We start from the raw sequence: 24,684 nt of genomic DNA, 5'->3' as shown, positions 1-24,684 counted from the left end.
TCAGGTGGAGTATAATATTATTAGAGGGTAAATGATAATCTAAAGAGGTAATGGGATGGTTTTGATGAGTGATTTGCATGTGTCCAGGTCAGTAGAGTTACAGATGTGTATGGGTAGGGAGTTCCAGGAGGGTGCTGCAGTGGTCAAAGTTTAGGTATCATTAGCCAATCACTCGTCGATAACACCTGCCTATTTCTCCACTGGCTCTCACAACACAACTTTTCTTGCAGATGGTGGTTATTTCTAGTTTCTACATCATTTTCCTGCAAATTGATTCACGGGTTCACCAACCAGCAAGATGCTTTTAAACATCAGTTTACGTTTTACCAAAGATAAGACTTTTACATAAGCTACGTATTTTAGACATTTGCAATCCATATATTAACGGGTTGAAGATCGGTTGGCAGGTCAGAAAGTATAATGACAAAAAAATCCGCAACATGTTGGGTACACTGCTCATATCAAACCTGCTCTGTAATATTTCAAAGAAAGAACCACAAGAAAAGTTGATCAGAGAAGCGAGGTGAGGTGTACAGGTACTGACAGCTTTCTGTCTGGTCTGTTTAGAACCAGAATAACAAACTTTAAGGATCTTGATGTAAGTGTACAGGATTAAACTGAGAGGACCAAATATTTCAAGACAAGTGTTAATGAGTCCATAAATGTTATTGACTCTGGTGTCAGAGCAGGCCAGTTTGACAACAGCATAGTTGTTACAGTACACTTTGTTAATGATGTTCCCACACAGCTGTAAAGGAGCACTTAAAGATACCAAAACACCAACTCCAATAAATGGGAATAACCATGTTAGAGCAACAAGCACGATAACCTTGTTAGATGCCATACGTGTGTTATATTGCAGAGGATAACAGATAGCAAGATATCTGTCATAAGACAGAATGGCTAAATTATGAAACTGCATAGTTGCATATACATTCAAACAATAAATCTGTATAAAACAAAAGGGAGCAGAAACAGTGTGAATGTCAGAGAGGATCTGAACCAGAAGGAATGGAAACAACCATGTACTACCAAACAGTTCATTTACAAACAGGCTGCACAGAAAAAGGTACATAGGTTCATGTAAGCTTCTGTTCATGCAGATAACCACAATCAGCAAAAGATTGGCACAAATTATTAAAGCATACAAAGACAAAATGAGCAAGAAATATAAATATTTAAACAATTCAGTGTCAAAATAAGCAGCAAGTGTGAAATATGAAACATATGAAGAGTTCATCATGATTTTCCTTTTGGTTCTGTATACTATATATATATATATATATACATACTGTATCACAATATGAGTATTATAATGTCACATGTTGTCTGTTACAAGTTTGCAACAGTTTTAAATGTTTACATGTATCACAGAGTGCTGCTAAAGCATCAACACAAACAGTATTCTTACAGTCAACAAATGAATGAGATCATGTGTGACAATCACTTATTTCGAACATGTTAAAAAAATACAAATAAAAATACAATAAAAGCTGATGGAACAAGAACACAAAATCAATTTAACATGTCCAAAAAGGAATAGGAAGAAGCAAAAGCTAATTTAATCCTAACCCTTTTCCAGTACTATATAATAATAATAATCATCATTAAAACATTCTGCTCTTTTTTAAAGTCAACACAATGGTTAGAGGAGAAACTACAAACAGTTTGTGACATTGTGTGAATGATACTGTGAGTCCCTCCGTACTGAACTGTAACTCTGCTTCTGCTTCTTCTAAACGTTGAGAGTCAGTGGACGCCCACAGCAACAGACTGACGTCATCGTCAAAGAAACCAGTTACTGATTGTCTAGCTGATGCTCAGAAAATAGTTTTAAATTGTTGGTAGTTAAAAACAATTTCATTTGAAAGTGATCTAAAGAAATAGTTAAATATTTGAAGTGGAGGTGTCATGTTTATTTCAAGTTTATGAATCATATACTCAACATATTGTAACATCATTCAGTGTAATGCAAACCTCCTGTTCTGTAATATACTGATGCTTGGCTAAATCAACCTTTAGAGTCTGTATGGAACGCACTGGGCAGAGCAGCAGCTTGACGTTGTGAGACGACGGAGCATTAAGAGCGGTTGTAGTGGGAAATGTCTGAAAAGGCCCTAAGGCCGGACTAATCTGACCCCTGTCGTTTAATTCCTGCTCCTTTTATTGGACTTACATTCATCATACACAAGGATCAATCAGAGACGATGAGCTCAGTCAGCCAAGTTTACTGAGTCCAGCATAAGAGTTACAACACAGCTGTTGGTTCACAAAACAGAGACTAAGTTTCTGTAGTGACAGACATAAAGTTGAGGCCTGGTCCACCAAGATCACGTCTGAAGTGAGCCCTGAACTAGTCTCTTCCTTAAGCTTTTATCCTCCCCTCACAGGGGGAGTCTGTCACAGAGCTCTGCAAGGTAGCTGTCTTTTAACGGTTGTTTCAGTGAAGTTAAGCCGAGAAAGGGTGGCTGTCAGTCTGGCACAGAGCTCTGCAAGGTAGCTGTCTTTAGCGGTTGTTTCAGTGACGTTAAGCTGAGAAAGAGTGGTTGTCAGTCGGGCATAGAGCGCCACAAGGTTTCTGTCTTTTTGACGGCTGTTGTAGCTACATTTAGCCAATAAAATGTGACTCTCAGTCGGGTCCTTAGCTCCATGAGAGCTCAGTACCCTGTAAGAAAAGAAAAACAAGAATGTCCATGTTTGTTTTGATTTTTATTTATATTTTTTGTGTATATTTTTTGGGTGTAGTGGTACTAGTTTAGGTACCGAAGCGCACCAACAAAAAAAATATTCTGAAGATGGTAGGAAGACGTAAGAAGGAGCCAGCGTTTACCAATTATGAAATCATCAATAAACTGCGCATTTTGTTATTGTATATGACAAGCTCTGTCTCAGATGGTTTAAGCCCATGCACGTAGAGTAGCCCATAATAAGGTGACCAGATTTTTTAAAAGGAAAACCGGGGACAATTTGAGTTTAGCGCCGAACATCATTGAAATAGACCTATCTGACTAATAAAGAAAACAGGGAGACAATTCCAGTTTCATGTAATTTGACATTGTAACTGTTGTTGTGCTGCAATAAACTGTGCAGACATACTTTACTTACTTTAAACTGTGCAGACATACTTACTATTAATGATTAAACCTTAGGCCGAAGCCTAAAAACTTACTCAGCATAAAAAAAGTGACTATGTTAAACCATATGTAGCCCTAATATTGGATACAGTACTAAAGAAAATTGAAAGACAAAGATAAGGTTTATAAAAGCTGCTCTAAAGTAAACTAATCCAAAATAGCAATGCTATGTGTTATTAACGCACATTTAAAATGGGGACGTCTGGTCACCATGGACCTATAAGCTGGTTATATGAGGCAGCCCCCCCTGGTCAAAATACGTTCCTGCACGGCTGGGCTCGAAGGTTTGGACAGCCAAGGTTACATACATTCATCAACTAAAAAGATTTGACCATAATTATACTTGTTCATTCCATAAACTTTTGTTGCTGTATTTGGGAGGTAGACATCGTCACTACATTTAAGAGTAAACTTAAAACTCTCCTATTTGATAAAGCTTATAGTTAGGGAGTGAGGAGTTGCAGTGTTCGCCTAGACCGGCGGGGGAGGGTGTATTCCTGCAGACACGGCGCCCCTTTTCTTCTCTGCTTCTCTTCATAGTCATCAGATTCATCTGCCAACCCTTATAGAACTTGCTCAGGTTTGCCTTGGACCAGCTCTTAGTTATGCTACTATAGTTTTAGACTGCCGGGGGACTTCCTTTGACACACTGAGCTCCTCTCTCCTCTCTCTTTCCATCTGTGTGCTTCCATGTCCCAGAAATGCTTGTTACTAACCTAGCTCTGGGGAGCTTATTCCCCAGAGTCCTTATGTTTTATTCGCCCAGCAGTTTTCCTTGGGTTAGGGTAGCACCTAAATCATGGTTGCAGCTGACGCCATGGTCCTGCTCTGTGCACTGCTACACCCTGCTACGCTCTGCAGTGCCCTGCTACACCCTGCTACGTCCTGCTATGCCCTGCTACGCCCTGTAACGCCCTACAGTGCCTTGCTACGCCATGAACTACTACAACTACTATTTCTTGTCATAGTTCCATTATCTTTATTGTGACTACTATTGCCACTGTTCATCACACCCCCAACCAGCACCGTCAGACACCGCCTACCAAGAGCCTGGGTCTGTCCCAGGTTTCTTCCTTAAAGGAAGTTTTCCTCACCACCCAAGGTTTCTGCCTAATAGGGAGTTTTTCCCCGCAAATGCTTGCTCTTGTGGGAATTACTGGAATTGTTAGGTCTTTGTAAATTATAGAGTGTGGTCTAGACCTACTCTATCTGTAAAGTGTCTTGAGGTAACTCTTGTTATGATTTGATACTATGAAAAAATGTAATTTAATTATTCTTTAAGTTGCAAACATGGCAGTGGTAAGTAATCGTGGGAGGAAATACAAAATAAATACAAAAACATAATTCAAACCGGTTAGATGCCTTACTTGCACATATTTAAGGCCAACAAGTACAAGGCTAAGGTAAAGATGCATAACTCCGTCCGCTGAAAATCAATATCTTTCATAAAGTTACCCATCAGGTAATGTCAAAGGTCAAAGGTTTTTCGGTCTCTAAATGTTCTAGCTTTTCTGATCGCAACTCTTACTATCCGTGCACCAAGCTATTTCTTCTAAGAATGGTGACGCCATTATTAATCAATTACTGATTGGTCAATATTACTGGTTGATCTCTAATCTCAAACATAGCTCCTGAGCAGGTCAGGTGTTCAGCATGAGTTACCATGGCGATTTAACCTGATAACAAGTGATGCAGCATCGTGAAACACAAAACCCTGGGTTGAAGTTACCCCAGTAACCCCAAATCTTGCTTCGTAGTATAGGCCTCTGGAGAGGCATGAATGGGAGGAACAGCCTCCCTGATCTAAACCCCAGCAGTCGTTTGTTGTTAGACTTCTGTGCTAGTTATGGTTTGTCTATAATGAACACCATGCTGTACATAATGCTCATAAGTGTAAGTGGTTCCAGAGCACCCTCGGCTCAAGGTTGATGATAGATTTTGTGATTGTATTATCTGATCTGAGGCCACATGTTCTGCAAGCTCGAGTGAAGAGAGGGGCGGAATTGTCAATCGATCACTATCTGCTGGTGACTTGGTTCAGGAAAAAGACTCTGGACAGACCTGGTAAACCCAAACTGGTAGTGTGGATGAACTTGGAACATCTGGAGAAGGCCCCTGTCCAACAGACTTTCAACTCACACCTCCAGTGGAGCTTCTCTGGCATCCCTGTTGAGGTCAGGGGCATTAATCCCAAGTGGGCAGTTCCGCGGTAACCCTTGAACACCGTGGTAAACACAGGTGGTCAGGGAAGCCATTGGACTGAAGGAGTCCTCCTGGGATATGTTACCTCAGACGACCCCAGAGGCAGTTGAAAGGTACTGTCTTTGCTGCCGAGAGCCCATGCTGTTTTGCCTGTCCCCAGTCCAGCTGACTTGTCGCCTCTCTCAGGTCTCTGGCTAGACTGTCGTCGTCCTTATGAGAGCCTTTGTCACTGCCCGCCTGCACAGCTGCTAGGGCTTCGCCTTTGATGTTTTGCTGGGCCTCCAGAGGGTCTTGGCCATCAACATCCTGCTCGCCCTCCAGAGGTTCTACGCCAGTGGGTCTTCGATGTCCGTAGTCCCGAACTGCATACTACAAAAATCTAACCGCAGTCTAAGCTACCACAAGCTAATTTTAGCTAACGTTAGCTAGCATGTCAAACGGAGCTAGTCAGTCTTTCAATGGCTCTGGGGCTAGTAAATCAGCACATGGGAGAATGTAAAGTCGCAGTCAACTCTAAAATAGCAAGGTGACCAGTAAAACTACAGCAGACGACTACCCTTGGCTAATTAAAAAAAAAAAACTTACTTTAAGATGCTTCTTCAGGTTGGAGGTGGAGTAATTTGGACACTGAAAGGAGGTTGGTTGCTGGCAAGTAGAGGTTGCACTGCACAGTTATATTTCGTTCTCCCTGTTCTTTCTTTAATGTGAAATGCTGTTTAAATTTCCAAGATAGAAACGCATTCCTGCTCTGTCTCTGTTGTGCCGGTTCCGGCTCCATCTCTACCTCTATCAGTGATCACGCAAATAGCTAATTCTTTTGTTTTCATATTGGGGCTTCTAGGAAATGCATGGAGTTGCCTTAATTTATTGAGAGAGTGAATACACTTGTGAAACAGAGAAGTATCGTCATGTAATCCATTGATTTCAACAATGTAACTGTATTCTAAATAACAACTATTTAAATTGTAACTGTAACGGAATACAGTTACTCATAATTTGTATTCTGAATACGTAATGCCGGTACATGTATTCCGTTACTCCCCAACACTGATTATTAAATAATACCTACATTGTTAAAATATGACTGTGTGACTTGTTCATCATGAGGGGCATGGCCTCAGCTTTGTCGCTGTGTACCTGTCTGTGTGCAGTTTTTAGACGTATAAGAGCTGCTGCTCGCTGACTCTGTTCCCCAGCAGCTCGGCAGAGTTTCAGCTGCTCGTGTGGAAACAAATCAACAGTTTGTCTCTGGTGTTGATGTGTCTGATTGCTTCCTGTTTCTTAACTTGTCCTGTTGATGATGTTACATTTATTCATGTGTCCAAAGTGAAAGATGAGTCCAACCTGCAGTAGGTAAGGTTGTTAACTGAAGTCAGTGTCTGCCTTCATGCATTAACACCTTTAATCACCTTTTGTCTTGTATCATGTCAAAATCACTGTGACTCAGTTTTTATGCTTCTGATTGGTTCACAGAGTGAAATGTTGAAGCACATTTGATGTATTTCCTTGTGGTTTGTTCAGCAAAACTGTTTTCAGGTTTTATTCGTGGAAATCTTCAGTCAGCAGTGAATCTGTTTTATTTCATGAAAACTGTCCAAGGGTTTAGTCTGCTTCTCTGAAGCTTTGATGTAACTGAGGATGATTCCTGAGCAGTAGTTTTTCATTTTAACCCCACTGATGTTTTAAACAGTCTGTTTTCTTTACAGATGTGGAGAAAAACAAACTATTTTACATCATAAATCTAGCTGAAAGTAGTTATACTAAGACATGTGCAGAGAATGAGTCACTTTAAGGTTTGAAATCAACTGGAAGTGATCCTCACAAGAGTCTGAATTCATTCATATTTGAGTTTATCTGATGAAGAAAAAGCTCAAAGATCACGTTTGTGTTTGTCAGCTGATTTTAAATGAACATTTTTTCAGCTTTGATCAAACTGATGATTCATGTTTCCTGATCAGTAGTTTTTCATGTTAACACCACTGATGTTTTAAACAGTCTGTTTTCTTTACAGATGTGGAGAGACTCAGATTTGATGAACTATTGAACATGTTATAATAGTTTCCTTCCTTTGTTTAAATGAGCAGAAATCTTCTGTTTTGTTCTGCTGAGCTGATTCTTGTTTGATGACTTTTCATCTGAAGTTGATGCTTTTCTGTTTCTCACTCATAGATCCAGCTGAAAGTTGTTATTCTAAGAAATGTGCAGAGAATGAGTGACTTTAAGGTTTGACATCAACTGGAACTGATCCTCACAAGAGTCTGAATTCATTTATATTTGAGTTTATCTGATGAAGAAAAAGCTCAAAGATCATGTTTGTGTTTGTCAGCTGATTTTAAATGAACATTTTTAAACAAACGGCATCAGAAAGAATTAATAACTGAGATTACATTGTTGTCTACTAAATGTCTGTTTTTCATTTTGAACCCCACTGATATTTTAAACAGTCTGTTTTCTTTACAGATGTGGAGTGACTCAGATTTGATGAACTATTGAACATGTTACAATAGTTTCCTTCCTTTGTTTAAATGAGCAGAAATCTTCTGTTTTGTTCTGCTGAGCTGATTCTTGTTTGATGAGTTTTCATCTGTTGACTTGCTGCTTTTCTGTTTCTCACCAGACAAACTGAATTTTAAATGAACATTTTTAAACAAACAGCATCAGAAAGAATTAATAACTCAGATTACATTGTTGTCTACTGAACATCTGTGTTGCACTGCTGATGATCTACTTGTTCAGTCATTTCTGATTCCAGCTCTACACTGTGAGGATTTGCTGCTCTTCTGTTTCATGTCGATACAAACTGAACTTGTTTGTGTCTTTGAACTGTTTAAAGAATCACTATGAACTAAAGATGATCATTTTTGGTGCTGCTTCAGACATTGTATTTGGTTTTGGAACCTAAAATATGTTTGAAATTTGAAATTGTACATTTTTAGTAAGGCTGGCTTATATTAATCAATTCTTCAACTAAAATCCATCGTTGTTTAAGTGATCTGATATCTATTACTAAAATCTTGAAATAGATCTTTTAATATTTGCCTTTTTCCCAGTACTTAAAACTTTTTGGGGGTCAGTTCTTAATGAAAACATTAACCTGGTGCATTATAAAAATATCTGAGGGTTGCTTCTTGCTTCAACAATTTACAGTTATGTGAGAATCTCTTTTATGTCCGAGATAAACTGGTATTGTAACTGAAATTCCCCTATCCTAATTTATATTGAAACAGAAATGTAATCAGGACCTTGTGAATAGGAATCGAAACAATTCGGGAAATCATTAATGCCCAATTTCGTTTTGTTTTGTGATCAGCAGTTGTGATGGAGAATAACTCTGAGGTGGTGTTTGTGCTTCAGGGTCTGAATGACTCTCTGACAAACCGTCAGATGTACTTTGCCTTCGCCCTGATGTCGTACCTCTTCACCATCTTCGTCAACCTGACGCTCATCATCACCGTCTGCCTGGAGAGAACGCTCCATGAGCCGATCTACATCTTCCTGTGCGGCCTGTGTTTTAACGGCATCTGCGGAGCGTCGAGTTTCTACCCAAAGCTGCTTCACGGCCTTTTGGCTGACTCAAACGTCATTACATATGCTGGCTGTCTCACTCAGATATTTGTGGTTTACTGTTATGTTTTCTGTGAGTTCACCAGTCTGACCGTCATGGCGTATGACCGCTACTTGGCCATCTGTAAGCCGCTGCAGTACCCAATGCTGATGCCGGTGCAGAGGGTGGCGCTGCTGCTGCTGCTCACTTGGTGCTTCTCGCTGCTGGAGACGATTATTGGCATCACACTGACCGCCAGATTGCCGCTGTGTAGGCGCCACATCAACCAGATCTTCTGCACCAACTGGGAGGTGGTGAAGCTGTCTTGCTCTGACACAACCGGCAGCAACATCTACGGCTTCCTGATCCTTTTTTCACACTCTTCGCAGACCGGACTCATCCTGGTGTCCTACACCCACCTGGTCCGAGCCTCGCTCAGGTTGGCATCCAACCGCAAGAAGTTTGTACAGACGTGTGTGCCGCACCTGGCCACGCTGCTCATCTTTGCAAGCTCACTGATGTTCGATTCCATCTACTCTCGCTATGGTGGTGGTGGCACACTACAGGCGCTGCAGAACCTGCTGGCCGCAGAGTTCCTAGTGGTCCCGCCCCTCATTAACCCAATCATCTACGGCATCAACCTGCATCAGATCAGGTCCAGGATTATCTACAACTTCTCCCACAAACCAGGGATCCAAAAACAACATTCATGAAACACTAAATTACGTTGACCAAAAGCCCACTTAATGAGAGAATCCTTAATATTAATGATTAACCAGATACTATAATGTTGATTTGAATCACCTGTTAATGGACGATACAAAAAATAAAAGAAAGAGAATAACAGGAAGTCATTTGTGGATATCTGTGTAAAATAAAATAAAATAGTTTGAGACTTGACCTGCTGTCTGTGTTCAGTATGTCATTATATCCTATATATATATAATTGATATATTCTAAAGAATGTTTTATGCTTCTTGCAGGGTAAGCTAGCTACCAGCAGGATCGAGACAGGGACCAGGGTAGGTGAATTTAAACATTGGATTTAAAATGTCGGAGTTGAAAACGCATCTTGTTGTCACGTAAGGGCCCCGTTCATGTTGCACAGACATTTTAATTGCATTTTATGTCTGTTAAGAGGCACAAAGGCACTCTAAAACTTGCCCCGACAACTGCCGTTTTAGCTCAGTGGAAGCTCATACACGTAGCTGCAGCTTCTCCGGTTGCGTTTTTTTCAATCGAAAGTACACGCATGTTTATAGCAATCAAGATTAACGTAAAAATTGGCCGGAATTCTCCTTTAAGGCTGAAACCTCTGGTCCCCAGAGACGCATGGTCACCAGAAGAGTCCGGTACAGCCTACTCCGCAAATTGAGATCCCATTAGCACTAGCTTCACAGCTAGCATTCAGGTCCAGTCAAATCAGCGCCAGCCGCATGTATAAAGTGGCTGTGGAGGCTAGCTGCTGAAAATCAGATGGTTTAGTGCTCGTGATTTTCCTTTGGTGCTTACAATAAATGTCTTTGGGTGGCCAAAACTTTCTCTATGCAGGAATACCCTGGAGGGTCTCCAATGGCAAAAGTGGTCTCAGATGAGAGGCCAGACTAAGAATTGTTTAAAATGACCCTATTGAACAACGATGAACAGTTCCCTGTCCAGAGGAAGCCCGGGGCCCCCGTCTAGAGCCAGAACCACAGCGGGGGCTCGTCGGCGAGATTGCAACATTGAGCAAACTTCAAGGAGAATAATTGGAGCAAAACAGCATCACTGATCTGTTTTAACCTGATATTTTCTGGTCTAGTTCAGCTAGAAACACATAACCCATCAACACTTTAACATGTCGTTAACTAGCGAGTCTGTTTTTAACCGGTAAGCTATTTGCACTTCACCTGTTCAATTGACTTTAGCAGCTTACATAACAGACACTCGACTTTCCTGCTGGTATTACAGTAGTGCACCGCTGCAGAATGAATATAAGGGAAACACTGGAATGGAAAAAACAAAAAAAAAACATTCTGGCTACCACTCATGGGAGGAACCGCTTGGGTCGGGTGCATTTCCACAGTGGCAGTGAAAGTGACGGTCCTGACCCAAGCAGCAGAGGCTGGCTCTGAAGATGTGGAACATCACCTCACTGTGGGGTAAGAAGCCAAAACTTGCAGTAGTTGGAGTGCTACAAGTTAGATCTGGTGGGGTTTACCTCTGCGTACAGTCTAAGTTCTGGAACCGTACTCCTGTGTAGGGAGTACCTTACAAGGTTTACAAGCACTGCCTAAAATGGCTCAAATGCCTCTGGAAAACTGGAAAAGTAATATCTGGCGGAGAGGGTTTGTTGCCAAGCAATGGAGATATGCTAAAGGGGTGTGGAAGCTTAAGGAAAACAATTCCACAACCTTGGGCAGTTCAGATCAACTCTTTGCTCTGTGTTGAAGGCAAGACTTTCTTCAGCATCTTATCTCAATGACAGAATTCCTGCCAGCAAAAAACTATATCAACAAATCAGTGTAGAAGGGAGAGAGTCGAGGGATGCCAGGCTGCTTGGAACACACAGGAGCAGTCACACAGTTGATCAGAGAGCCACCGGAAGGGAAAGGAGATCTGGTTGTGCTATGTTAAGACCTAGCTAGCGCTTATGGTTCAATACCACACAACTTGGTAGAGGCTATGCTGCACCGTGTTCCCAGCTAAATCAAGGACCTAATCTTGGATTATTATAACAACTTTAGTTCAGTTGTCCCCCATCAGGGCCTACATGGACGACCTCAATGTCATTGCATCCTCTGTACCAGGCAGCAGACAGATACTTCAAACTCATCGGACTGTTGGAATTCATCCACTTTAGAACTTAGTCAGTGTTTGTGGTGTCAGTCTTACTCTTCTAAGCCCTAATCATAATCTGATAAAGTTAGGCAGTTCAGAAACATTTATACAGCCAAAGTATCTCACAAAGAGAAAATACTCAAATGAAGAAACAGAATCTCAAAGTGAATCTAATTTTTATAAAATTTTATCACTTTATAACACTGGGTAAGTGCTTGTAAAACACAGTGATCTTGTTAATGTCGCGAGTACCCTGCCTCCACCAGCCAAGTTCTGTTAATAACATGAAGACAAAGCACGGACAAAGTGCAATAAGTACATCACAACAGCATTGTATACCTAGCCTGGCTCCACCCCTGAATTTTCATTTTCTGTCAGTACGTCGTCTGGATTTGCAGTATATTTGCGGGTTTTCTCTGGCCAATTTTTAACCGGTCCAATCAGTGAACAGAGGGAGTGTCTGAGAACATTGACATTGAGGTTGTGCGCTAGTTTGAGTTGTAGTTCCGTAATGGCGGTGGAGAAAGATGCGAAGCCATTCAGTCCATTGTGGCAACGCTGCCAAATATCCAGAAGTTAAAGCCCGAGCAAGAACAATCTTTGCTGAGTTTGGTTGGTGGCCATGATGTTGTGTTGTGTTTCCAGCTCACTCAGTTAGTGGTGAAGGAGTTGGCTAAGGCGAATGCTGGCGATGCTAAGCCGACGTCACGACCAAAACTTAGCGATTGGTTATGGCAGATCCAGAGTGGCTCTGGGCAGATCCAATAGTTTTAAAATTCAACAGAGTACCCACCTTCAAGGAAGTTAACACTTGTCAATGGAGAGTGGACAGACTCTCTGGACAAATGAAATGTACCAGAGTCTGGTAGGAGCAGACTATTGTACACCCTCCGTTTGCAAGAATTTGCATGACACCTATTTTATTATTTTTAATTGTGATATTTCGTGAGTAAAATCTGAATCTGTAATGTAACCAGTAACATTTCTCTGTCAGGTATAAATGTAGTAGGACAATGGTTTTCCTATCCTGGAACCATCACCTTATCGTGGTGGAGAGGTTTGTGTGTCCCTATGAACCTGAGGGCTCTGTTGTCTGGAGCTTTGTGCTCCTGGTAGGGTCTCCCAAGGCAAAGTGGTCTCAGGTGAGGGGCCAGACAAAGAATGGTTCAAAAACCCTATGAGTGACCGAGGAAGAGATGGAGTCACCCTGCCCGGAGGAAGCCCGGGGCCCCCGTCTGGAGCCAGGTCCAGATGGAGGGCTCGTCAGCGAGCGTCTGGTGGCCTTTCAACTCACACCTCCGGCGGAGCTTTTCCTGCATCCCTGTGGAGGCTGGGGGCATTGAACCCAAGTGGACAATGTTCAAAGTTTCCATTGCTGAAGCTGCGGCGAGGAGCTGTGGTCTTAGGGTCTTAGGTGCCTCAAGGGGCGGTAACCCACGAACACCGTGGTGGACGCTGGTGGTCAGGGTCTTTCCGGGATATGTTATCCCAGAGGACTCCGGAGGCAGTTGCAATTGAAGGGTCTGAAGGGCCCGAAGGACTGCAGCCTCTGCCGTGAAAGAGGCAAAGCAGCGGGTGTGGGAAAAGTTCGGAGAAGACATGGAGAAGGACTTTCGGTCGGCACCAAGGTGCTTCTGGAAAACCGTTCGCTACCTCAGGAGGGGGAAGTGGGGAACCATCCAAGCTGTGTACAGTAAGGATGGGACGCTGCTGACCTCAACTGAGGAGGGAATAGGGTGGTGGAAGGAGCACTTTGAGGAACTCCTAAGTCCGACTAATACGCCCTCTATGGTAGAGGCAGAGCTGGAGGATGATGGGAGATTGTCGTCAATTTCCCTGGTGGAAGTTGCTGAGGTAGTTAAACAACTGCACAGTGGAAAAGCCCCAGGAATTGATGAAATCCGTCCAGAAATGCTTAAAGCTCTGGGTGTGGAGGGGTTGTCTTGGTTGACACGCCTCTTCAACATTGCGTGGTAGTCTGGGACGGTGCCTAAGGAGTGGCAGACCGGGGTGGTGGTTCCCCTTTTCAAAAAGGGGGACCAGAGGGTGTGTGCCAATTATAGGGGTATCACACTTTTCAGCCTCCCTGGTAAAGTCTACTCCAAGGTGCTGGAAAGGAGGGTTCAGTCGATAGTCGAACCTCAGGTTGAAGAGGAACAATGCGGATTCCGTCCTGGTCATGGAACAATGGACCAGATGTTTACTCTCGCAAGGATCCTGGAGGGAGCCTGGGAGTATGCCCAACCGGTCTACATGTGCTTTGTGGATCTGGAGAAGGTGTATGACCGGGTCCCCCGGGAGAGACTGTGGGAGGTGCTGCGGGAGTATGGGGTGAGGGGGTCCCTTCTCAGGGCCATCCAATCTCTGTACAACCAAAGCAAGAGCTGTGTCCGGGTTCTCGGCAGTGAGTCGGACTTGTTTCAGGTGAGAGTTGGCCTCCGCCAGGGCTGCGCTTTGTCACCAATCCTGTTTGTAGTATTTATGGACAGGATATCGAGGCGTAGTCAGGGTGGAGAGGGGTTGCAGTTCGGTGGGCTGGGGATCTCATCACTGCTTTTTGCAGATGATGTGGTCCTGATGGCATCATTGGCCTGTGACCTTCAGCACTCACTGGATCGGTTCGCAGCCGAGTGTGAAGCGGCTGGGATGAGGATCAGCACCTCTAAATCGGAGGCTATGGTTCTCAGCAGGAAACCGATGGAGTGCCTTCTCCAGGTAGGGAATGAGTCCTTACCTCAAGTGAAGGAGTTCAAGTACCTTGGAGTCTTGTTCGCGAGTGAGGGGACAATGGAGCGGGAGATTGGTCGGAGAATTGGCGCAGCGAGTGCGGTATTACATTCAATTTATCGCACCGTTGTGACGAAAAGAGAGCTGAGCCAGAAGGCAAAGCTCTCGATCTACCGGTCAGTTTTCGTTCCTACCCTCACCTATGGTCATGAAGGCTGGGTCATGACCGAAAGAATGAGATCCAGGGTACAAGCGGCCGAAATGGGTTTCCTCAGGAGGGTGGCTGGTGTCTCCCTTAGAGATAGGGTGAGAAGCTCAGTCATCCGTGAGGAGCTCGGAGTAGAGCCGCTGCTCCTTCGCGTCAAAAGGAGCCAGTTGAGGTGGTTCGGGCATCTGGTAAGGATGCCCCCTGGGCGCCTCCCTAGGGAGGTGTTCCAGGCACGTCCAGCTGGGAGGTGGCCTCAGGGAAGACCCAGGACTAGGTGGAGGGATTATATCTCCACCCTGGCCTGGGAATGCCTCGAGATCCCCCAGTCAGAGCTGGATAATGTGGCTCGGGAAAGGGAAGTTTGGGGTCCCCTGCTGGAGCTGATACCCCCGCGACCCGAGACCGGATAAGCGGACGAAGATGGATGGATGGACAATGGTTTTTGCTTCTGAAGTAGAATTACAAAGTAAGTCAGTAGTATACAGCTGCATTGTAAATTAAGTGCCTGAGGGCCTTCTGGAAGTTATTTCGAACAACAATGGTTGTGGAGAAAACAGTCCTAAACAGAAATGTGTTATTTTTTTCGAGCATCACTTAGAAACATAATGAGGTGAGACTGCTGCTGTGGGCGTGTCCTCACTTGAAAAGGTTAAAAGACGCAGAACCATAGTTTCAGGTCAGTTAGGACGGACTCAATGTCATAAACTGTTGTGTAATGTCTTACCTTTAGTATTACAACACACACTTGGGGAATGATAAGTATGAGGAATTAATTTCTCTCCTGATTGTTGATTGAATACTGTTTGTGATCAATGCTTTATCTATACACAGTCTGAAGAAAGCTTTAAATGTTTAACTAAACTTTCAGAAAGTTGTCTTGTAAGATGTTATAATTTTTGTTTTTCAGAGTCAGGAGGATCATGGTAAACGCTACGCAGGTTTCATTTTTCACACTAAGTGCCTATTTTGACACCGGGGTTTTCAAATACTTATATTTTTTAATTATCATATCTGTATATATGTTAATTATTTGTGCTAATCTTTTGCTGATTGTGGTTATCTGTATGAACAGGAGCTTACATGAACCTATGTACCTTTTTCTGTGCAGCCTGTTTGTAAATGAACTGTATGGTAGTACAGGGTTGTTTCCATTCCTTCTGGTTCAGATCTTCTCTGACATTCACACTGTTTCTGCTCCCTTCTGTTTCCTGCAGATTTATTGTGTGTATACTTATGTGTGTGTAGAGTTTTGCAACTTAGCCGTCATGTCTTATGACAGATATCTTGCTATCTGTTATCCTCTGCAATATAACACACTTATGACATCTAACAAGATTGCCATGCTTATGGCTCTAACATGGTTATTCCCTTTTCTTGCAATTGCTGTTTTGATATCTCTGAGTGCACCTCTAAAGCTGTGTGGAAACATCATTGACAAAGTTTACTGTGGAAACTACTCCATTGTTAAGCTGGCCTGCGCTGACACCAGAGTGAACAACATTTATGGACTCTGTTACACTGTCATCTCCATCATCATTCCTCTATTTTTAATCCTTTACACTTACATGAAAATCTTTAAAGTGTGTTTTTCTGGTTCCAAACAGACCAGACAGAAAGCTGTCAGTACCTGCACACCTCACCTCGCTTCCCTGCTTAACTTTTCTTTTGGTGGTTCTTTCCAAATAATACAAAGCAGGTTTGATATGAGCAGTGTACCCAACATGTTGAGCATTTTATTATCGTTATACTTTCTAACATGCCAGCCGCTCTTTACCCCAGTGCTGTACGGGCTGAAAATGTCTAAAATCTGCATGATCTGTAAACGTCTGATGTGTGGTAAAGTGTAAGATTAGTTCAGTTTTACATACATGAAACAGCAATAATAAATGCCTCCCCTGACTGTATCAACACTAACAATGTCTCTAGTGTAATGTTTGTGTGTGTGTGTGGTTCTACAAGACGGGTTAAGGTTATTTTTGCTCTTCAAAAGATGTCATGCACAAATGTATCTTTTTTATTTTTGCTTTGTTGTGTTTATATCTTTTTCACTTGATCTAAGAGACATGGTTTAGATCAGTACTCCTAAAAGAAATAAATACCACGTTTGTAATTTAAAATTCAAAACAGTGTTGTCTGCCAGCGACCCAAAGCCTAACAGTGAGGAGAAGTTTACGGTAACTGCATTCTCAGCATAAGCAGCACCATTCTTCCCATTGAAACAATAAGTGAGTCAGCTGTTTTGTAAAACTTTTAAGTGACTATATGGAACTTTTTAATGTTTCTGAAGCTCTGTCATTTTTCATACAATGATCTAAAAAGACCTGTAACATACTAATAGTGAAAATAACGCTATTTTTATATAGTTTTTATGAATGCCTCTGCCCGGGTCCGATTTTCCCAGCAAATCACAGAATGATTTGCGGCAGGTAGACGGTGCTATAGTCACACATTCTGATGGGTCACAGATTTCTTTGTAACACCAGAAAAGCCTGTGTTAGTATACAGCCAGCTGAGCCAGGTAAAAGGAAGCAGGAGATTTCTTTATAAAGGCCTAGTTGTATTTTAATGTTATTTTAAAAGTTATCTGCTGTAGTTGTGGCTGATACTGGGACAGGGCCATCACAGGAAAGAAGGAAATTAAACGAAGAACAACTAAAAGATAAAAGGGAAAGTGAAAGACAATGGCGATAACGTGAGTTATACATGCTTTTACCAGATGGAGACAATTTGGGATTGTAAATGATTCAAAACCCACTCCGGATTGGCCCTCAGGTATGTAATATGTCTATTTCATTCATAAAATAACTTTACAGTGTGCGATGTGGTTGTACGTCAGTAACCAACATTGGCTTCCGTGGATTTCATGAAATGCGCTATATTAATCTAAATATTATTACGTTTGTTGCTTCAACAATCTCTTTGGCACAGTGACAGTGATACCTGGTTTAGCTCATGAGACCCGGTAACATTAACTCAGTAATCTACAGTGGGTAATACAGCACAGTAAAGAAAAGACCTTTAGGACAGCAGGTGTGGTAAAAACACCCCCGCCTTTGTCGAAAGCAGTCACTAGAATCAACACAAACTAAAAGTTACATACAGACACTTTAATGTGGCTGTGATTTATAATATAATGTTGATGTATGAGGCCTATTGTTTTAGGGAATATTTTGTCAGTTAGGTGATCCGTGAGTTGTTTTTTTATTGGTCCTTAGTCTAAATAAGTTTGAGAAACACTGGTCTAGATGTTTTTGTCTTAAATGGAACGAGAGCTATGCAAGCAACTAAGAGCAAACTACAAATGCACAACAAATAACATTCCTTTGTTAAAGACATTTTAGATGTTGGTAACTGTGCATGGGCAGTTAAGGTGAATACTAAAGAGGTACATGAGTCATGACATTTTTAAAAATTTTAATTTGAAGTTAAAACGTCTTCCAAACGGCTAGTCTCGGGAGTGTCAACCAGCTAGCCTTTGGCCTCAGATAAACTAAACATTAAGCAATGACCTGCATATAAAAACATTTAAAACATAAATTACAGTTCAAGTTTTGCAGAACTAGGATTGAAGAATTGAAGAATGTATGTCCAAAAGAAAATGGAGGGGCCTAGATTTATATGGGTTGAGATGGAACAGACAGACTGCCCAGAAGTGCACTTAAGACACAGTCCCATTTATAAATCAAGCTACCTGGAGAATGAATACAAGTAGTAATCAAAGGGTAAGAACCACTTTAAAAAATATAATCTATGGTGAGGAAGAATGCCATTATCCAGGGCAATGAAGACTGCACATAATTCCAACATTATTTCATCCAAAATAGGCGTGGGGTTTAAAAAGTGGGTAAAAAAAGGTTTTTATCATGCTGGGTCTGTTATTTGAAGAATGATACTTAATGTCCTTCAAACAACTTTAACATGAATATGACCTTCCAGTCCACGACCTTTTTAAATACCTACAGCTTAGACCTTACTAAGCTGAAACACAAAGAATGGGATAATCTATGTACATCACCATCCAATATAGAACATTTCTTTATGTTAATAATTAAAGGGACTATCAAAAAGAAGAATGTATTATAATCAACTGATAACAGTTTGGATATTAATGAAAAATGGGAATTTGAGATGAACACCATTATCTCAGCTACAAACTGGGAATCATCACGCAGAGAGGGACCTGAAATAACAAATAGTCCTGTCTGGTAGGAATATGAATAGAAAATCAAAATTAGATTCTTCAGGACTCCTCTTGCCATATCAAAATTTGGTGGTGCCTTGTATCAGTGCTGGAGGGGCCGTGGCCTGGTGGGAGACCACACACACATATTTTGGGACTGTCCAAAACTATCAGCATATTGCTAAGAAGAACGTAAAAACGAAACGTAAAAAACTAAATAAAAAACTGTTTAGATGCAGAATTGCCATTGCAACCTTCTTATTTTGTATTAGGAATACCACCAGAAGATGTAGAGGACAATAATTAGTCATTCTTCTTCTCTCTTTGCCAGATCCTCCTCCACAGCGCTGCAGAGGAAGGTCTGGCTAGTCCACACAACATTCCAGGAAGGGAAAAAAACGTGCTCTGGTTTATTGGCATTTCTTTAAACCAATCACAATCGTCTTGGGCGGTGCTAAGCTCTGGACGGCGCCACGGTGCCTTTGCAAAATATCCTCGGGAAGGAACTTGTTTTGGTGGAACGTGTACGTTCAAAAGTAGTTTTAGTTGTGCAACAGGAAACTCAGATTGGACAGATAGTCTAGCTAGATGTCTGGATTTACCCTGCAGAGATCTGAGGAGTTTAGAATGCCAACACAAAGAAAGAGGAAGGGGACGAACATCGGCGAAAATACATGCATCCGGCGAAACTTCCTGCGGCACCGGAGCAATCCCGGAAGTGGAACATTGACGATATAGACTAGCGTCCCCCTGACTTGAAAAGAATAAAAGAAGGAGAATCAGTGTCTCCGCTCAGTTGGGAGGGCCAATGTCTCAATCTGTGTTACACTGGTGCCATGTCATTTCTGTCGCTCCATTGTTCAGACCTCTCAATAACCCGATCAATTTTTTTTTTTTGGGTTATTGAGAGGTTGGAACAATGGATCATCGGAGAAATGGGCCCGTTATACTGTGGTGTGTTTATATATTGTTGATGCCTTCTTTCAAAATCATGCATTTAAACATGTTAAACTTTCGAAGGGCTGTGAGAAAATGTTACATAATTTCTGTAATATGTTCTTCCACTAAAACAGTGTTAATAATTACTTTAAGAACTGAAAGGATATCATGATAAACTCTACACAGGTTTCATAATTCACATTTGCTGCCTACTTTGACACTGGGGTATTTAAATATTTATATATTTCATGATTATTCTGACTTTTTATATTTAAATTATTTTGCCACCCCCCTCAAGTTCTGACAAAATCAATCATGTTTGATATTGTCCAAAGTTTGAAGTCTTGCTAGTAAAGTTAAATCATGTGAACGTTGTCAACAACCAATGCTCCCTCCAGCACCAAACAGGAAGCAGCAAACCGGGTAGAGCCAGTGATGTTTATGGTTTCATGGTGCTGTGCAAAACAGAAATATGTTATTTTTTTTCAAGCATCACTTAGAAACAAGCACCTTCTCGTTGCCACAACGATCAGGTGCTCTGATAATGAGGTCAGACTGCTGCTGTGGGCGTCTCCTCACTTGAAAAGGTTAAAAGATGCAGAACCATAGTTTCAGCTCAGTTAGGACGGACTCACAGTCCGACAGAAGCAGATGAATGTTAGGATACGCGCAATGTCATAAACTGTTGTTTAATGTCTTACCTTTAGTATTACAACACACACTTGAGGAATGGTAAGTTTGAGGAATTAATTTCTCTCCTGTTTGTTGATTGAATACGGTTTGTGATCAATGCATTATCTCTACAATGTCTGAAGAAACCTTTAAAGGTTTAACTAAACTTTCAGAAATCCTTTAACAAAATGTAACACGATGAAGTTATCTTGTAAAATGTTATAATTTTAGTTTTTCAGAGTCAGGAGGATCATGGTAAACGCTACGCAGGTTTCATTTTTCACACTAAGTGCCTATTTTGACACCGGGGTTTTCAAATATTTATATTTTATTATTATCATATCTTTATATATTGTAATAATTTGTACCAATCTTTTGCTGATTGTGGTTATCTGTAAGAACAGAAGCTTACATGAACCTATGTACCTTTTTCTGTGCAGCCTGTTTGTAAATGAACTGTATGGTAGTACAGGGTTGTTTCCATTCCTTCTGGTTCAGATCCTCTCTGACATTCACACTGTTTCTGCTTCTCTTTGTTTCATGCAGATTTTCTGTTTGTACACTTATGGACTTACAGAATTTTGGACCTTAGCCGTCATGTCTTATGACAGATATCTTGCTATCTGTTATCCTCTACAATATCACACTCGTATGACATCTAAAAAGATTGCCGTGCTTATTGCTCTAACATGGTTGTACTCTTTTCTTGTCCATATTTTGATAGTGTTTGGTCTGACTGCTCCTTTACAGCTGTGTGGAAACATTATTAACAAAGTCTACTGTGACAACTATTATGTTGTCAAACTGGCCTGCTCTGACACAACAGCCAATAACATTTTTGGACTTGTTCACATGTTTACAGTAATCTTTGCTCTTATAATCTTAATTCTTTTCTCTTACATGAGAATTCTTAAAGTGTGTTTTTCTGGTTCTAAACAGACCAGACAGAAAGCTCTCAGTACCTGCACACCTCACCTTTTTTCCCTGCTGAATTTTTCCTTTGGAGCTTTTTTTGAAATAATGCAGAGCAGGTTTAATATGAACTATTTACCCAATATGTTGCGCATTTTTCTGTCATTGTACTGGCTTACATTCCAACCACTCATCAACCCTTTACTGTACGGACTGAAAATGTCCAAAATACGCATAGTATGTAGACGTCTGCTCTTTGGGGGGGAAATGTAACTACAAATGTTATCTGACAACTAAGAGCTTTGCTCGTCATGAATAAAAATGAATACATTTATTAAATGAGTTACCTTTGTCAGTACTTTTTTCATCTAACTATATAATGTGACAATCTGTAACTGTGTGTTGTAATAAAACACAGATGAAAAGGTTGCTTTGAATCATTAAGTGAAAGATTTTCTTTAAATCACCAAAAGTAGATTCATGCAGTGTTCTTCTATTGGATTTTTGTAATTATTTTAGCGTTTTCATTGTTTACTGTTTTACAATTAAGCAAAACAAAAATCAATACACATAAGGTGTATAAAACCTGTACAGTGTAAGTAAGAATAGTAAAAACATTATATATATATTAACTATATATATTTTAACTATTGCTTTAACTATTGCTATTAACTTATTAGTATTTTTTTCTTGACACAAGGAATTTGCATTACAATAAACTATAGCTATAAAGCTAGGTATCACCAATGATTTCCTGATTCACAAGATCCCGATTCATCTACATTTTCTATTTTGATTAGGTTAGGGAAATTTTAGATACACCAGTTTAGCTTGAATATAGAAGAGATTCTCAGAGAACTTCTGCTGTAAATTGATTGAAATTTATTCAAAATGCAACCATCAAATATTTTTGATAATGCACCAGGTTAATGTTTACAATATCAACCGACCCCCTGAAAGATATTTCTATTAATTAGACATGTATGTTACCCAGATATGTTATATAGTGTGTTCAATTTTACCATGTGTTTATTCAGTGGGAAAGGAAAGGTTTTCTAGGAGTGAACACTTAATGACAGGATAGAGTCATAGGAATGTGATGTTCAGGCGCTTGGTCAAGAAGGTCACAGGAGGAGGGAAGAGGAGGAAGATAGGGGATTCTGTGAACCCATTTGGAGTGAAACCAGACTTCTGCTGGACTGGTGTGCATAAAGCAACCCCCACATCCTGATGACACAGAGGAGCACGACACCCGGAGAGAAACAAATAGGAACTGAACTTTGTAACATTTGCTCATAACTGGTGGACACGAGGAGTCACAGTTATGGCCCGCATGTGAAGGCCAGCATGTGTATCTAAATTGAAAAAATTGGTGATGGTGTTTCTTACCCCAATGGAGCTACATGTTTACCTAACCATCATCAGGTGTGTGTTAAGTGTGTGGCCTATGTTCCTTTAGTACATGTGTCTGTCTTTGATTGTTGATTTGAAGAAGGCGGGCAGACACGTCAGAATAAAAAGAAAAACACATGTGGAGCCAGTGTGCAGCACTGTTTTCTTACTTTTAACACAACATTAACACACATAAATCAGAAATATTCTATACAAGTTATATTTGAGTAAAACTTATAAAGATTTACAAAGAATATGTTTACAGCATTTCCTCTCTAACTGGGACGTTTTGGGACCGATTGGTGGGATTGCTGTGGACGAAGTACACGTGCACTGTAAACCAGAGTGTGTAAGCAGAACTCAAAATAATTGAGTTCAGTTGCCACAATTGTTTTAAGTTTATAAACTCAACAGTCTGAGGTTATTAGAGCTTAAATATTTACTTGTTTTGTTGATTACAGTTAAAATAAATTAGGCTACTGATTAAGCCAACTCAAATATTATCAGTAAATCCAACTAAAATTAAAGCTGCAAGCAGCGATGGACGGGCCCTCGCGCCTCTGCACACGTCGGGGTTACTGGTGGACGCCGCTTCTTGCGACCGTGCATTTGCGCAGCACTCAGACACCGCAAATCATCACCAATTAAAAGGGAACTCCCTGCTGAGTTAAACGATACCTCACACAAGACTGTACATCATAGAGTTCATTAGCTGTGAAAAGGGGCATGGATAAAGCATAGGGGGGTGGGTCAAACCATCACCAATTAAAATGGAACTCTCTGCTGAGTTCAATGATACCTCACACAAGACTCTACCTTAGATGGGTCAGCATTTATGAAAGGGGGCATGGCTTAAACATAGGGGGCGGGCCAAACCATCACCAATGAAGAAGGAAGTCTCTGCTGAGTTCAATGACACCTCACACAAGACTACCTTGAACGGTTCAAATGATATGAAAGGGGGCGTGGCCTGAGTAAGTGGGCGTGGTTAGAGTATAGGGGGCGGCTCAGTATTACATGTAGACCACACATTATAAGTTTCATGTAAATCGGATGATGTTTGTTATATAAGGTGCATTTCCTGTTGCCAGCGGGGGGCGCTATGACCAAAAGTCAATATTGGCCTGTAGATGTCCTCAGACCTGGACCCTTGACAATCGTGAGAAATTTCAGGCAGATACGACAGCGTCCGAGATCCAGGGTACAAGCGGCCGAAATGGGTTTCCTCAGGAGGGTGGCTGGCGTCTCCCTTAGAGATAGGGTGAGAAGCTCAGTCATCCGTGAGGAGCTCAGAGTAGAGCCGCTGCTCCTTCGCGTCGAAAGGAGCCAGTTGAGGTGGTTCGGGCATCTGGTAAGGATGCCCCCTGGGCGCCTCCCTAGTGAGGTGTTCCAGGCACGTCCAGCTGGGAGGAGTCCTCGGGGAAGACCCAGGACTAGGTGGAGGGATTATATCTCCAATCTGGCCTGGGAACGCCTCGGGATCCCCCAGTCGGAGCTGGTTAATGTGGCTCGGGAAAGGGAAGTGTGGGGTCCCCTGCTGGAGCTGCTCCCCCCGCGAACCAACACCGGATAAGTGGACGAAAATGGATGGATGGATGGAGAATGAGCAGCATGCATGTCATGACTGTTGGGTCTGTTGGTTTTCTATGACTCTACAACACTTACTAGTGAATTATTTGCCATGTAGAAATATCACTTCTACCAAAAAAATTGAATTATGAGGTTAGTGATGTTGGACTGCTATTATTTTGAACACAACTGTATGTGTACCAAGTTTTGTTAGTCTACGTTAAACGTACTGCAGGGGCTACATTTTTTTAACTTTGTAGGGGGCGCTAGCGAGCCATTTTTGTGTGCCTATTCTTGAAACCCTTAAAATACGTACATTTTCACCACACTTGATGCTAATGCCAATTTTGGTTTGTTTTTGAGTATGTTAAGCCCCTCAAAAAGG

At 41.5% G+C, this 24,684-nt stretch overlaps 4 protein-coding genes across 4 annotated transcripts; 3 read left to right on the top strand and 1 right to left on the bottom strand.

Annotated features, from left to right (window-relative positions):
- Window positions 1–260: 260 nt before the first annotated feature.
- LOC116055548 (olfactory receptor 11A1-like) lies at window positions 261–1,243 on the bottom strand. The gene has a single exon (XM_031307559.1). The coding sequence runs from the start codon at window positions 1,241–1,243 to the stop codon at window positions 317–319; it is 927 nt and encodes a 308-aa protein (XP_031163419.1). The 3' UTR covers window positions 261–316.
- Window positions 1,244–8,654: 7,411 nt separating this feature from the next.
- Window positions 8,655–9,593, top strand: LOC116055568 (putative gustatory receptor clone PTE03). The gene has a single exon (XM_031307577.1). The coding sequence runs from the start codon at window positions 8,655–8,657 to the stop codon at window positions 9,591–9,593; it is 939 nt and encodes a 312-aa protein (XP_031163437.1).
- Window positions 9,594–15,461: 5,868 nt separating this feature from the next.
- LOC116055562 (olfactory receptor 11A1-like) lies at window positions 15,462–16,522 on the top strand. The gene has a single exon (XM_031307571.2). It carries the CDS (start codon window positions 15,556–15,558, stop codon window positions 16,480–16,482), a length of 927 nt encoding a protein of 308 aa, XP_031163431.1. The 5' UTR covers window positions 15,462–15,555; the 3' UTR covers window positions 16,483–16,522.
- Window positions 16,523–20,678: 4,156 nt separating this feature from the next.
- LOC116055567 (olfactory receptor 142-like) lies at window positions 20,679–21,611 on the top strand. Its single transcript, XM_031307576.2, has one exon. The coding sequence runs from the start codon at window positions 20,679–20,681 to the stop codon at window positions 21,609–21,611; it is 933 nt and encodes a 310-aa protein (XP_031163436.2).
- The last annotated feature ends 3,073 nt before the right edge of the window (window positions 21,612–24,684 follow it).

The sequence above is a fragment of the Sander lucioperca genome, chromosome 5 (assembly GCF_008315115.2).
Source record: "Sander lucioperca isolate FBNREF2018 chromosome 5, SLUC_FBN_1.2, whole genome shotgun sequence".
In the NCBI taxonomy this organism is placed as follows: Eukaryota; Metazoa; Chordata; class Actinopteri; order Perciformes; family Percidae; genus Sander; species Sander lucioperca.
This window is presented reverse-complemented; position numbering and strand designations above follow the sequence as displayed.

Coding starts and splice junctions, on each gene's coding strand:
- LOC116055568 (XM_031307577.1), top strand. CDS start 8,655: ATGGAGAATAACTCTGAGGTGGTGTTTGTGCTTCAGGGTCTGAATGAC.
- LOC116055567 (XM_031307576.2), top strand. CDS start 20,679: ATGGTAAACGCTACGCAGGTTTCATTTTTCACACTAAGTGCCTATTTT.
- LOC116055562 (XM_031307571.2), top strand. CDS start 15,556: ATGGTAAACGCTACGCAGGTTTCATTTTTCACACTAAGTGCCTATTTT.
- LOC116055548 (XM_031307559.1), bottom strand. CDS start 1,243: ATGATGAACTCTTCATATGTTTCATATTTCACACTTGCTGCTTATTTT.